At 36.2% G+C, this 11,864-nt stretch overlaps 1 protein-coding gene across 1 annotated transcript; it reads left to right on the top strand.

Annotated features, from left to right (window-relative positions):
* The first annotated feature begins 1,213 nt into the window (after positions 1 to 1,213).
* LOC107776610 (aconitate hydratase, cytoplasmic) lies at positions 1,214 to 11,578 on the top strand. The gene is made up of 20 exons (XM_075242007.1): positions 1,214 to 1,860; positions 2,662 to 2,766; positions 3,154 to 3,314; positions 3,400 to 3,492; positions 4,036 to 4,221; positions 4,462 to 4,623; positions 5,852 to 5,996; positions 6,091 to 6,233; positions 6,317 to 6,373; positions 6,570 to 6,649; positions 6,737 to 6,812; positions 6,958 to 7,143; positions 7,225 to 7,292; positions 7,385 to 7,503; positions 7,592 to 7,713; positions 8,306 to 8,404; positions 8,487 to 8,966; positions 9,137 to 9,235; positions 9,320 to 9,562; positions 11,089 to 11,578. The coding sequence occupies exons 1-20, from the start codon at positions 1,596 to 1,598 to the stop codon at positions 11,155 to 11,157; spliced, it is 2,958 nt and encodes a 985-aa protein (XP_075098108.1). The 5' UTR covers positions 1,214 to 1,595; the 3' UTR covers positions 11,158 to 11,578.
* Positions 11,579 to 11,864: the final 286 nt, after the last annotated feature.

Here is an 11,864-nt window from a genome sequence, read left to right as displayed (position 1 = left end):
AAATTGCACGAGGCGCCCTATTTGGTCGCCCCCATTTAACATATACCCACTTTTAAATTTTTTTTAACTTGTGCCCACTTTTTAAACAACTTCAGGCCTCTTTCTCCTCTCCCTCCTTCGTTTTCTGAATGCTGAAACTTGAGATATTGTTATGCGTTCTAGCCTGTTGATTCATATATATCTGTTTGTCCCATTAAGTTCAGTTTGGTCTTATTCACAATAATTTAATCTCTTAGATATTTTAGCTTTACAAGCACATTGGTTTTTGATTCTAATTTATCTATAGTAACTTGTTTTCATGTCGAAAATATTTTTCATTCTTTAATCTTTGAAATGAACAACATCAATCGCTACTAATCATGATCTATTAAATTTATTGTTGTTTAGTACTATTTCGTTTATGTACAATATGTTCTTTTGCTGAATTCTTTTTTTGAAAGATTATCTTCCTCATTTCCGTGTACAGACTTAGAACTTTAGCTCTAAGAATGCTGAAGTTCAGCAAATATAAACAAAAACTTTAGCTCCTAGAATGCTGAAGTTCAACAAATACAAAAAAAACTTCAGCTCCTAGAATGTTGAAGTTCAGCAACTACAAAACAAACTTCACCTCCTAGAATACTGAAAGAATGCTGAAGTTCAGCAATTACAAAACAAACTTCAGCTCCTTGAATACTGAAGTTCAACAATTACAAAATAAAAATTTCAGCTAAAAACATCCGGTAGTTTTATTGAACTGAATTTTGTCATTGCACTATGAACTAAAGTTTGCGTGATTGCCTTTCAAACTTCATGCAAAAATATATGAAGTTTTTCTACACTTCAGGCAAAACATTCTGAAGTTCAAACTTCAGACATAAATTTTTGCTACTTCAGGCCCGTATGTCTAAAGTTACCCGAAAAGTGGGTACGCTTGCAATTATTTTTGCAAAGCGAGTATAAGTTAAAAGTTAACCCAAAAACTGGGTATAGATGCAAATTCCCCCAAAAGTTTGGCTAAACAACTCAAGTTTTGGAAAAAAATACTTTTAACCAAAAATAAGCTTGGCCAGAAAGGCTATTATAAACAGTTTTTAAAAATTTGATCAAAAACTAATTGATGCTCAGAAGTATTTTTTAAATTAATTAGTTAAATGATCATAGTTTGACCAAAAAGATAAGTCCACGCGACTAGGGGCTATACCTAGTACCCTAACACCTCATTTGCCCTCCTAGTGTAGAAGGATAATAATTTTAAAATACTACAAAAATCTCCATATATACTATTTTTAATCTTTTTTTTTCCTGTCAAATTATAGGAACTCATCATCTTCATCCTCATCTCTTCACACGAGTCCTCACTCTTCCATATTTTCTAACAGCAAAATTTGCTGTTTTTCTTGTTCAAGCATAACGGCACACGACCCCAGGCCCGTCTCCACACGCCTACCCCTACTACCCAAGCCCAACAGTAACCCCCCCCCCCACCCCAAACCCAAACATCTTTCCACCAATACCCATTTGCCCCCACCTACCTAACTTGTCATTATTATTTGAATCTGATCTGCTGTATATACCCATTATACCAATATTATATATAGTAGCCATAGACGGTAATGTACATTTCTTCTTCTTCTGCTCTCTTCAAGCCGAGATTTTCCTCTTCGTCCATCTCTACAACTCTTTCTTCCTCTTCTTCTGCTTCTTTTTGCTCTTCTTCTTGTGTTTTCTCTAATCAGCAGCACCGTTCCTTGAACTTCTCCTCCGCCGTGCGATCGCTGCGGTGGAATTGGAAATCTCCGATCAGTTTGAAAGCTCAGATCAGAACTACTGCCACTACTCCTGTTCTCAACAGTTTCCATCGAAAACTCTCCACCATGGGTACTTTTGTCATTTCACTGTTTTCATTGGATTTGCCGCTGAGATTATTCTCCTAATAATGTTTGTATGTTAACGTTGTAAAAACATTTCATTATTGTTCCGATGTATATATGAATCCTAAGCATAATGTTGTTTGTTAATTGAGCCTTAATTTAATGTCCTGAGTCCAAGTAGTAAAAAGTAAAAAAAGACCATTCATTGGATTGTTGTGAATATTCAGTCTTTTGTTGTTCCATTATAGATTGGATCCTCCCAGAGTTGGATCCAGGATTTGAACTTAACTTTATGGGTTTGGAATGACACTGACCCCACTGATCATTTGATTACTGACTTTGAAATTTAATATTTATGCATATATAGTAGATTTCTTAACACATATATAGTGTATGAACCAAAGGCTGAACTGTAACTCATACTTTACATCTGCACCTGGATCGTCGTGGTAATATTTTTGTTAAGGATATATCCACCACAAACTAGAAATAATTAAAACCTTTGGATTTTATTAAAATAGAAAAAGTGTGAACCAAATAATGTCTTTTTTATTTAGAAATACTTTTCAATGAAACCAAGGTAGGTGGACATTTGAATGAGACCAAGGTAGGTGGACATTTGAATGACAAGTGTTTAAGTTGACTCAAGATATTTATTCTTTTAATGTTTGTATTTTGTGTTGGGTACTTATTAAATGGTTAAGAATGTTTCTGATAATTGTCAAGAGCTGCTATCACTGAATGACTTGCTAGACTCGTGATCTGAAAAGTAAATCAAGAATCTAATACCGTGTCTCAATGGATTCAGCCGCAGAGAACCCATTTAAGGGAATCCTCACTGTTCTTCCCAAGCCTGGAGGTGGTGAATTCGGGAAGTACTATAGCCTACCTGCTCTGAATGATCCCCGAATTGGTAATTTCATCAGACCCTGATGTTTCTTATATATATAATAAACTGCTTTTGTATTTTTCGTGATGTGAATTACTAGCTTGTTCCATTGCTTGAATTTGTCGTACTGTATCGTGGCACCTGTTGTCAATCTTACTTCTAAATTAATGCAATTTTATTTGATGACTAGAGTAATGTATTCCTTATTTGAGAATTATGGTTAATTCATTCGATGTATTCGTTCTCTAGGATTGGTAGTTTCTTTTTCCTCCTTTTTCTTTCTTTAGTTTTTCAAATTAACGACTTTCTATATTTTGCATTGTTGAAGTGCTTGATTTCTCATTCTTGTGTCCTCTCAGTAAATCTTGTTTTCTTATTTTTGACTTTTTCTTGGTTTCATCATTGAAACAGACAAGCTGCCATATTCTATTAGAATTCTTCTTGAATCAGCAATTCGTAATTGTGACAACTTTCAAGTGAAAAAGGAGGATGTTGAGAAGATTATTGACTGGGAAAATACTGCGCCGAAGCTAGTGGAGATACCGTTTAAGCCAGCCCGAGTCTTGCTGCAAGTACTGGCCTTTGGCTTGTTTCTGAATAAAAAAGAAAAAATGCAATTCGAGATGTAGCAGCTTAAATCTTAACTGTTTTTTGCAGGATTTTACTGGTGTACCAGCTGTTGTGGACCTTGCTTGCATGCGTGATGCCATGAACAAGCTTGGCAGTGATTCTGACAAGATTAATCCATTGGTATTCATTTCTTTTATGTTTAGCTGATGTTAGTAAAGTTTCTTAAACAGTGTGGTTAGTCACCTTCAATAGTAGATGTCGAAACAACTAAGGTGGTGTTTCGTTTCCTTCAAAATTTTGAAGAGGAGTTTTAACCCAAATCTTATTCAATTTTTTTGCAAGAACCGTCTTTCTTGCTGTTAGTTTGAAAAATTGTTTTTGCAAAAAAATTGATTTTTTTTTCCAAAACAGTTTTTTCAATATTTTTGAAGCAAACGGCACCTACATAATGCAGCGATGGCTTTTATAATTTGGATATATAATTATTGAATTTTTTTTATTTTTTTACGCTTATGAATCAAGGACTTAGTCCAATCACTAATTATTACAAGTTTGAGGTCAATGGTTTCCACTAATAAGAAAATTCAGGTCGTTGTGAGTTGTGACAGTTCTTCTATTTGTTTTCTGTATCTTGAAGATTCATTGTCAGTTCTTCTATTGGTCTTTGAATAATTTCCATTTCATGGTAATATCTTATCCTTTTTTCATTGGGCATATTTTCAGGTGCCGGTAGATCTGGTAATTGATCATTCAGTTCAAGTTGACGTGGCAAGGTCAGAAAATGCTGTCCAGGCTAATATGGAACTGGAATTCCAAAGGAACAAGGAGAGATTCGCCTTTCTCAAGTGGGGTTCTAATGCTTTTCGCAACATGCTTGTTGTTCCACCAGGTTCTGGTATTGTTCATCAGGTATTGTACCTGAAAACTGAATGGGGCCAGTTGTACTGCAGTGCATATTTAATGTCACATCTGTGCTAGCCTGTATCTATTTTTAAGCTTCATTTCTTTATATTGTGTCCATTTGTTATCCTTCATCTGTAGAGGCAATGCATTGACACTTGGATTTACAACCTTATTTATCTCTCTGAAACATGAAAGAAGATGATATTCTGGAACTGATAATGGTTTTTGGTGCCATAATTTTGTTAGGTGAATCTTGAATACCTCGGAAGAGTCGTCTTCAACAGGGAAGGCTTGCTCTATCCTGATAGTGTTGTCGGAACAGATTCCCACACCACTATGATCGATGGGCTTGGAGTTGCTGGTTGGGGTGTTGGAGGTATTGAAGCAGAAGCTACAATGCTTGGTCAGGTATGTAACCATGAATGCCATAAGGAAAGTTTGTGTATTATGCTGAAATTTTGCAATATTCTTCTGTGCTTCAGTTAGTGATGTATTTGGAAGTTAGGCTTTCCTCTTTCCTTATCAACTGACCTCATATTATTTCTTTCAAATGAACAATTTTTCGTGTCCTCCTTGACCCAAATCTAACTCCTTTTGTTTTGGTCTGTTCTGAAAATTGTGCTCCTTTTTTATTTTCTTTTTTGATACCCGTGATGCCCGTTCCAGCTTGCGCACACCTCGACTAGTTCCACGGGGTACCTGCTATCTTCTACTAGTATAGGTACCGGGTAACTCTGTCCACCAAGTATATATGTAAATAAATATATACGTACCATTTGACATGATAAGTTTACACATTCATCTTTCTTTAAAAAGGTGTAATGTGAGTTCACTTAGTTTTACATGAACATAGTCAGCTCTCTTCCTAGAGTTTTCATCAAGCTGGAATGGGGGCTGATGCGTTCTTGTGTTCGTTTATCTCTTTTGAATAACATGTGATGTGTGCCCTTTGACTCGAAGAGAAGACAGACACCCCATTCTTGTGGCTCTGTTGTGCTTGCTTGATCTTTAGCTTTCTTTTCTTCTTTTAAATGCAATATCAGGATGCCCAATTGTGTCTAACTAATTCACACTAATTGTACTAAACAAATGATATTTATGCTGATGAAGTTTTCACTTTCAATGGTATTTTTCTAAGTTGCTCAGACAAGGGTGCGGGTGTCTGACACGGCTGCGGATCTAGAGGTCGGATCCTTCGAGATGTAAATTCTAAAATTCGGGGATACGGATCCTAGTACGGATATGGGTGCGGGGATCCGATTAAAAATAATTCAAAAATATAAAAATATCTCTAAATTATGTGAAATTTTGTTGAATACTTACGTATAGCTTGTAAATTGTGAATTTTATTCTCAAGTTATAAATAAGTAAAGGATTGATTTCCTAGACAAGGTATGCTATTTTCTTCAAATTTACCCTAGTTTTGGTTCTGATTTCGGGAATCAAATTGTATCTCGTCTCGAAGTTTTTCCGTCTGTCGTGGTCAAAGTACCCAAAATTGTTTGACCACATCGGGTACGGATCCCATACCCACACCCATATTAGTGTCACGTCGACACGGGTGCGGCACCTAAACTGCGGTGTCAGAGCAACTTAGGTATTTTCTTTCCTAATGCTACTGTCGTGATACTTGCAGCCAATGAGCATGGTGTTGCCTGGAGTTGTTGGGTTCAAGTTATCTGGAAAATTGCTCAGCGGTGTAACTGCCACTGACTTGGTGTTGACAGTCACTCAAATGCTGAGGAAGCATGGTGTTGTTGGGAAGTTTGTTGAATTCTATGGTAAATATGGGGAAACTGGACAAATTACTTACTAATAATTCCAAGAGGGCGAATAGGTTATCTAAAGACTTGACTGTGTTTAATTTTTCTTTAGGTGATGGAATGAGTGAACTATCATTGGCTGACAGAGCCACCATTGCAAACATGTCTCCTGAATATGGTGCTACAATGGGTTTCTTTCCTGTAGATCATGTTACATTGCAGTATCTGAAATTAACAGGGAGAAGTGATGAAACAGTAAGTGTTTAGATACTTGCAAGCGTTACATGTGAAGATGAGATATAAATTACTTTTATATTTTCTAACCCCTAAAATTTTAGGTGGAAATGATCGAAGCATATCTGCGCGCGAATAATATGTTTGTCGACTATAATGAGGTTGGTCTTCTTTGCTACCCTCAGCCACGAGTGTCTTTTATTAAGCACGGAAATCTCTCTTAGGGGATAAATAAAAGAATTTGGCTAGATATAATTATCCTTCTTTTTCCACTAGGCAGAAAGAAGATAACGCAAGATATAAGTTGTCTTTTTTCTTTACAAATTTCTAAAGAACTTGTCACATTCCTGATTTCAGCCTCAACATGAGAAAGTGTACTCTGCTTCGTTGCACCTAGACCTTGCTGACGTTGAGCCATGTGTCTCAGGGCCAAAAAGGTATATTTTTTGTCTTTGGTAAACAACTTATTAAATGTGAGAAACATTGTTACAACCATGTGATGTATATTTCCTTTTCCTTGACAGACCTCATGACCGCGTGCCTTTGAAAGAAATGAAGCCTGACTGGCACTCATGCCTTGATAATAAGGTTGGATTCAAGGTGAGCAACTACTCTGTACTACTTTAACCATCGACTCTCCTCATGATATGTGATCTTGCAACTCAAACTAATATAAGACTGCTGAATTACAAGGTCAACCTTTGAGTATTGGAAATGCTAATTTGGCTGGCTCTATTCACTGTAGGGATTTGCTGTGCCAAAAGATGCACAGGAAAAAGTGGTAAAGTTTTCTTTCCATGGACAAGATGCAGAGCTCAAGCATGGAAGTGTTGTGATTGCTGCTATTACAAGTTGCACTAATACATCAAATCCCAGTGTTATGCTAGGAGCAGCCCTTGTTGCAAAAAAGGCTTGCGACCTGGGTCTGCATGTCAGTTTTTTTCCTATATATCTTGTTTTTCTTCAATGGTTTCTTCATATTTTGTTAATATCATTCCTTGTTGATATCCAGATTAAGCCATGGGTTAAAACAAGTCTTGCTCCTGGCTCCGGTGTAGTTACAAAATATTTACTCCAGAGGTATTCTTTGTAATTTCTCAGATGAAGTTTCTTCTTATCCATCCCTTCGTGCTGACTATATATGTGAAAATGTGGTATTTGTTGTGAAACAGTGGGCTGCAGAAGTATTTGAATCAGCAGGGTTTCCATATTGTTGGATATGGCTGCACAACTTGTATTGGGAATTCGGGGGATTTGGATGAATCAGTTGCTTCTGCTATATCAGAAAATGGTAAACTCCTTATGATTGCTTCTATTTAGCGATGACATTGTCTAGTCTGTCTTCCAGGTGATTATTTGACTTATTGTTGTATCTGTAGACATTGTTGCTGCTGCTGTACTCTCTGGAAATCGAAACTTTGAGGGGCGTGTTCATCCCTTGACGAGAGCAAACTACCTTGCTTCACCTCCTTTGGTGGTTGCCTATGCGCTCGCTGGCACTGTAAGTAATTGCACAAAATTTTATTGTTTATCCTGGGGTTTGCTTCTGGCATATATTATATACTTTATAGATGTAAAAAGGTAGTGAAGACATACTTCTAATGAACAAATAAGATGAAAATCCTGATATTGGAAATGTTGATTCAGATAAGTCATATTAGACGAGTTGAGTTTGGAATGTCAGTTTATATTTAGTTAAAATTCATACATGCTGAGTTTTTATCAAGTTAGCCTTGTTTGAGAAAAGCTGTCAAAGTGATGGAAATATAAGATAAATGAGGTATCATTGGAAAATCGTGTTAAGTGCAACTACTTAATGAACCAGGTTGGTGCCAAATAGGAATTGTGAAAGCCTGAAGGTGAACAATTTTGGTATTTACGCATTAGAGCCCTCTTTTGGCATGTTGTATTAAATGATCCATCTCGGCCACTGTCCCTGCCATCTCACATAAATTGGACCATTAATCACAATGGCTAAATGTGTATAGTTCTGAGTCCTGACATGCGGAGGTTAGGTCTGTAGTGTATCATATCATGTCATCATATACAGCCCATGCTGCTGGACGCTGACTGAAAATTATAAATATTTATAGGTTGATATCGACTTTGAGAAAGAGCCAATTGGAGTGGGAAATGATGGTAAGAATGTCTACTTCAAGGATATTTGGCCATCAACTGAAGAAATTGCTGAGGTATGTAGTTTACTTATGTCCTTTGTATACCTACAATTGATGAAGAAAATAGTAAACTGAGCATGTGATCTTTCCTTGTTAGGTTGTTCAATCAAGTGTATTGCCAGACATGTTCAAGAGTACCTATGAAGCTATTACAAAGGGGAATAATATGTGGAATCAATTATCAGTACCAGCTGCTAAGCTCTACTCATGGGAGCCTAGTTCTACATACATTCACGAGCCACCGTATTTCAAGGATATGACAATGGATCCTCCCGGGCCCCACGGTGTGAAGGATGCTTATTGCTTGCTGAACTTTGGTGATAGTATTACCACAGATCACATTTCACCAGCTGGAAGCATCCACAAAGATAGTCCTGCCGCTAAGTACCTTAATGAGCGGGGGGTTGATCGCAGGGACTTCAACTCATATGGTAGCCGTCGTGGTAATGATGAAATTATGGCTAGGGGTACTTTCGCCAACATCCGCATTGTAAACAAGCTGTTAAATGGGGAAGTTGGCCCAAAGACAATTCACATTCCCACAGGAGAGAAACTCTCTGTGTTTGATGCTGCAATGGTACTTTCCTTTGTGTTTGCTTATGTTACCATTGTGCCTTCTTCCCTATACAGATTCTGTTGACATTGAGATTAGTCCCCATAACGCATTTCAATATTAGTGACAGCATAGTTGACGCTTCAGAGATTTGTTAGGTTATGCTAACATTTCCTAATACACGATACTTTTAGAAATACAAGTCTGCTGGACAAGACACTATAATCTTGGCTGGAGCCGAATATGGAAGTGGAAGCTCCCGAGATTGGGCTGCTAAGGGCCCCATGTTGTTGGTGTGTTTTCAACATTTCTGCTTGATTTTGATCTCTTCCTGTTTCTATCATATAGGATTTCTAATGAAAAAAACTGTTTGATAGGGAGTTAAAGCTGTAATTGCTAAAAGCTTTGAGAGGATTCACCGTAGCAACTTGGTAGGAATGGGAATTGTGCCTCTATGTTTCAAGGCTGGTGAGGATGCAGAAACACATGGGTTGACAGGTCATGAGCGATATACCATTGATCTCCCCAAAAACATTAGTGAGATCCGCCCAGGTCAAGATGTTACTGTACGAACAGACACTGGAAAATCTTTCACTTGCATAGTACGCTTCGACACTGAGGTATATTCCACTTTCTATTGTTTTTTAGTTATATGCTCTCATGGTATTTAATTGTGTGAAAGATGCTGATTTGACAATTTAATTTCAAGAGGGTGTTACTGTCCATATGACTTTCTTGTACACTTTACTGGATCTGAAATTAAATAATTAAAGCTGTGCTACTGTAGAAAATAAATAGAGGAAAAAAAAAGAACATGGAACGGCTCATGACCAGACGAGGAAAAAATGGGTAAACGACTTAGTGAGCATAAAAAGAGGAATTAAATATATTGTAAATGCCAACTTTGGATACACATGATTAGATAAAATGTGATAATTATATTGTTTCTTTCATAAAGTACCAAGAGCTAATCTACAGAACCCAGTAGCTTTGGCCCAGACCCCTATATTATATTTGGCCTACATGATTAGATAAAATGTGATAATTATATTGTTTCTTTCATAAAGTACCAGGAGCGAATCTACAGAACCCAGTAGCTTTGGCCCAGACCCCTATATTTGTGTTAAAAAAATCACGTTAATTTATTTAAATAATCTATCCAAAACCTAGTAAGCGGCAATATTACGTTTGGTTGGGGTGAGAAGGGAAAGTGTGGGAGGCAGGGAAATAAGAAAAGGAGTGATTAGGCGTAGGTTTACTTTGATAAGGAAGTTAATATGGAGGTTATCCAAAAGCTTTTCCAACCCCATGAATAAGGCTTACGTTTACTTTGATCAAGTGTATTATGTATATGAATAATGTAGGCATAAGACATGTCTCTCGCATTGCCATAGTTCTTTCTCCCGTGTCTTTACTTCTCATGCCAACCATACCAAAAAACCAAAGTGAATCATTAATATTTTATGTGAAAAAGTAAAAAGTTAGTTCCTCTACTTTTACCTTCCCCTACCCTTTGCAACCAAAAATGTAGAACATTGAAAGTGTGGATGACTGTCTAGTACTTTGGTAATTGTGTATTCCAAAGTAAAATTTCCACAAGTATTGTGAATTTGTCTTGTGCACCTAAAATCATATTCGTGTTTTTGCACAAGTAATTTAGTCTTGTGTGTTCCGAAGTTAAATTTACAGGGGTTTTGAATTTATCTTGTGCACCTAAAATCATACATGTTCATTAACAGGACACTACGATAATGAATGTCAGAATTAGACTAGTTAGAATCTTTACATGTAGTTATTTAGAGTGCATGCTTGGTACTGATGTTGAAATTAACTTCTGCATCTGCAATTGCTGCTCAACAGTTAAATGACATAATGAGATGCAAGTAAAAACATACATAAAAGAATAGAAGAAGAAAGTTTCATCACGATCTAGAAAGAAGATAATGTATATTTACTATATACATACTCAAAGAACACAGAGATGCGAATTGAGAGATGGTCTCGATATCTCCTGCGTGCGTGTCACACTTTCAAATTTAATGAAGCTCCTACTCAGATGTGCTGTGCATTTGTAGCATGTATAATATATAGGAGGATATTCCTCTCCTGTTTAACTTTGTATCGGCGCTTTGATTTCTTTTTACAGGTGGAGTTGGCTTATTTCAACCATGGAGGCATTCTCCCATACGTCATTCGACAGTTGATTCAGCAATGAAAGGCTACATTGGTTACTTAGCTACCTTTATCAGACAGCTGCTTAGTTGTGGGAGGAGGATAAAGAAGGAAGAAAAGAGTTTCTCTACGGCGAAAATTGATATGGGAATAATGGATTTTGAAACTTTTAATGTCCCTTTTGTTGGGCAGGGTTATTTTTGTTACTTATGTTAAGCATTGTCGAGCTAATCTTTAAGCAATGAATAGCAGCACACCATCGTTTTTTGGGAATAAAATTTCTAGTATTTGTTAGTCATCTGGTGGAGTTTGTCCCATTTAAAGAAATCCTTACTGTCTGTGTTAAGTTTTATTATGTATTTATCCTGCAAAATGGAAGCTGCTTGTATTTTTCTTTTTGTTAACTGGAAAGCTACTTGTACTTTGTAGCTTTATAGTGTAATCTATATACAGTTAACCCTCCATATAACAATCTCGTTTGTTTTAATATTTTTTAATTTTTATAGTGAATGACTGTTATACACATATAATAACATTTGACGTTTAAATATTTTTTGGCTGTTATAGATAAAAATTAATTATTTTTCTTTTTTTCATGTTACATATAAAAAATAAGAAAATTATTCAAATTTAAAATCTCAAAAGATATGCATATTTCACTAGTTAAATATTGAAGAAAGCTAATATATTATTAATAAATTCATAATTAAAAATATAAAGATTTAAACTCTAAGACCTAAAAAATAAAAA

The sequence above is a fragment of the Nicotiana tabacum genome, chromosome 21, assembly GCF_000715075.1.
Source record: "Nicotiana tabacum cultivar K326 chromosome 21, ASM71507v2, whole genome shotgun sequence".
NCBI lineage: Eukaryota > Viridiplantae > Streptophyta > Magnoliopsida > Solanales > Solanaceae > Nicotiana > Nicotiana tabacum.
This window is presented reverse-complemented; position numbering and strand designations above follow the sequence as displayed.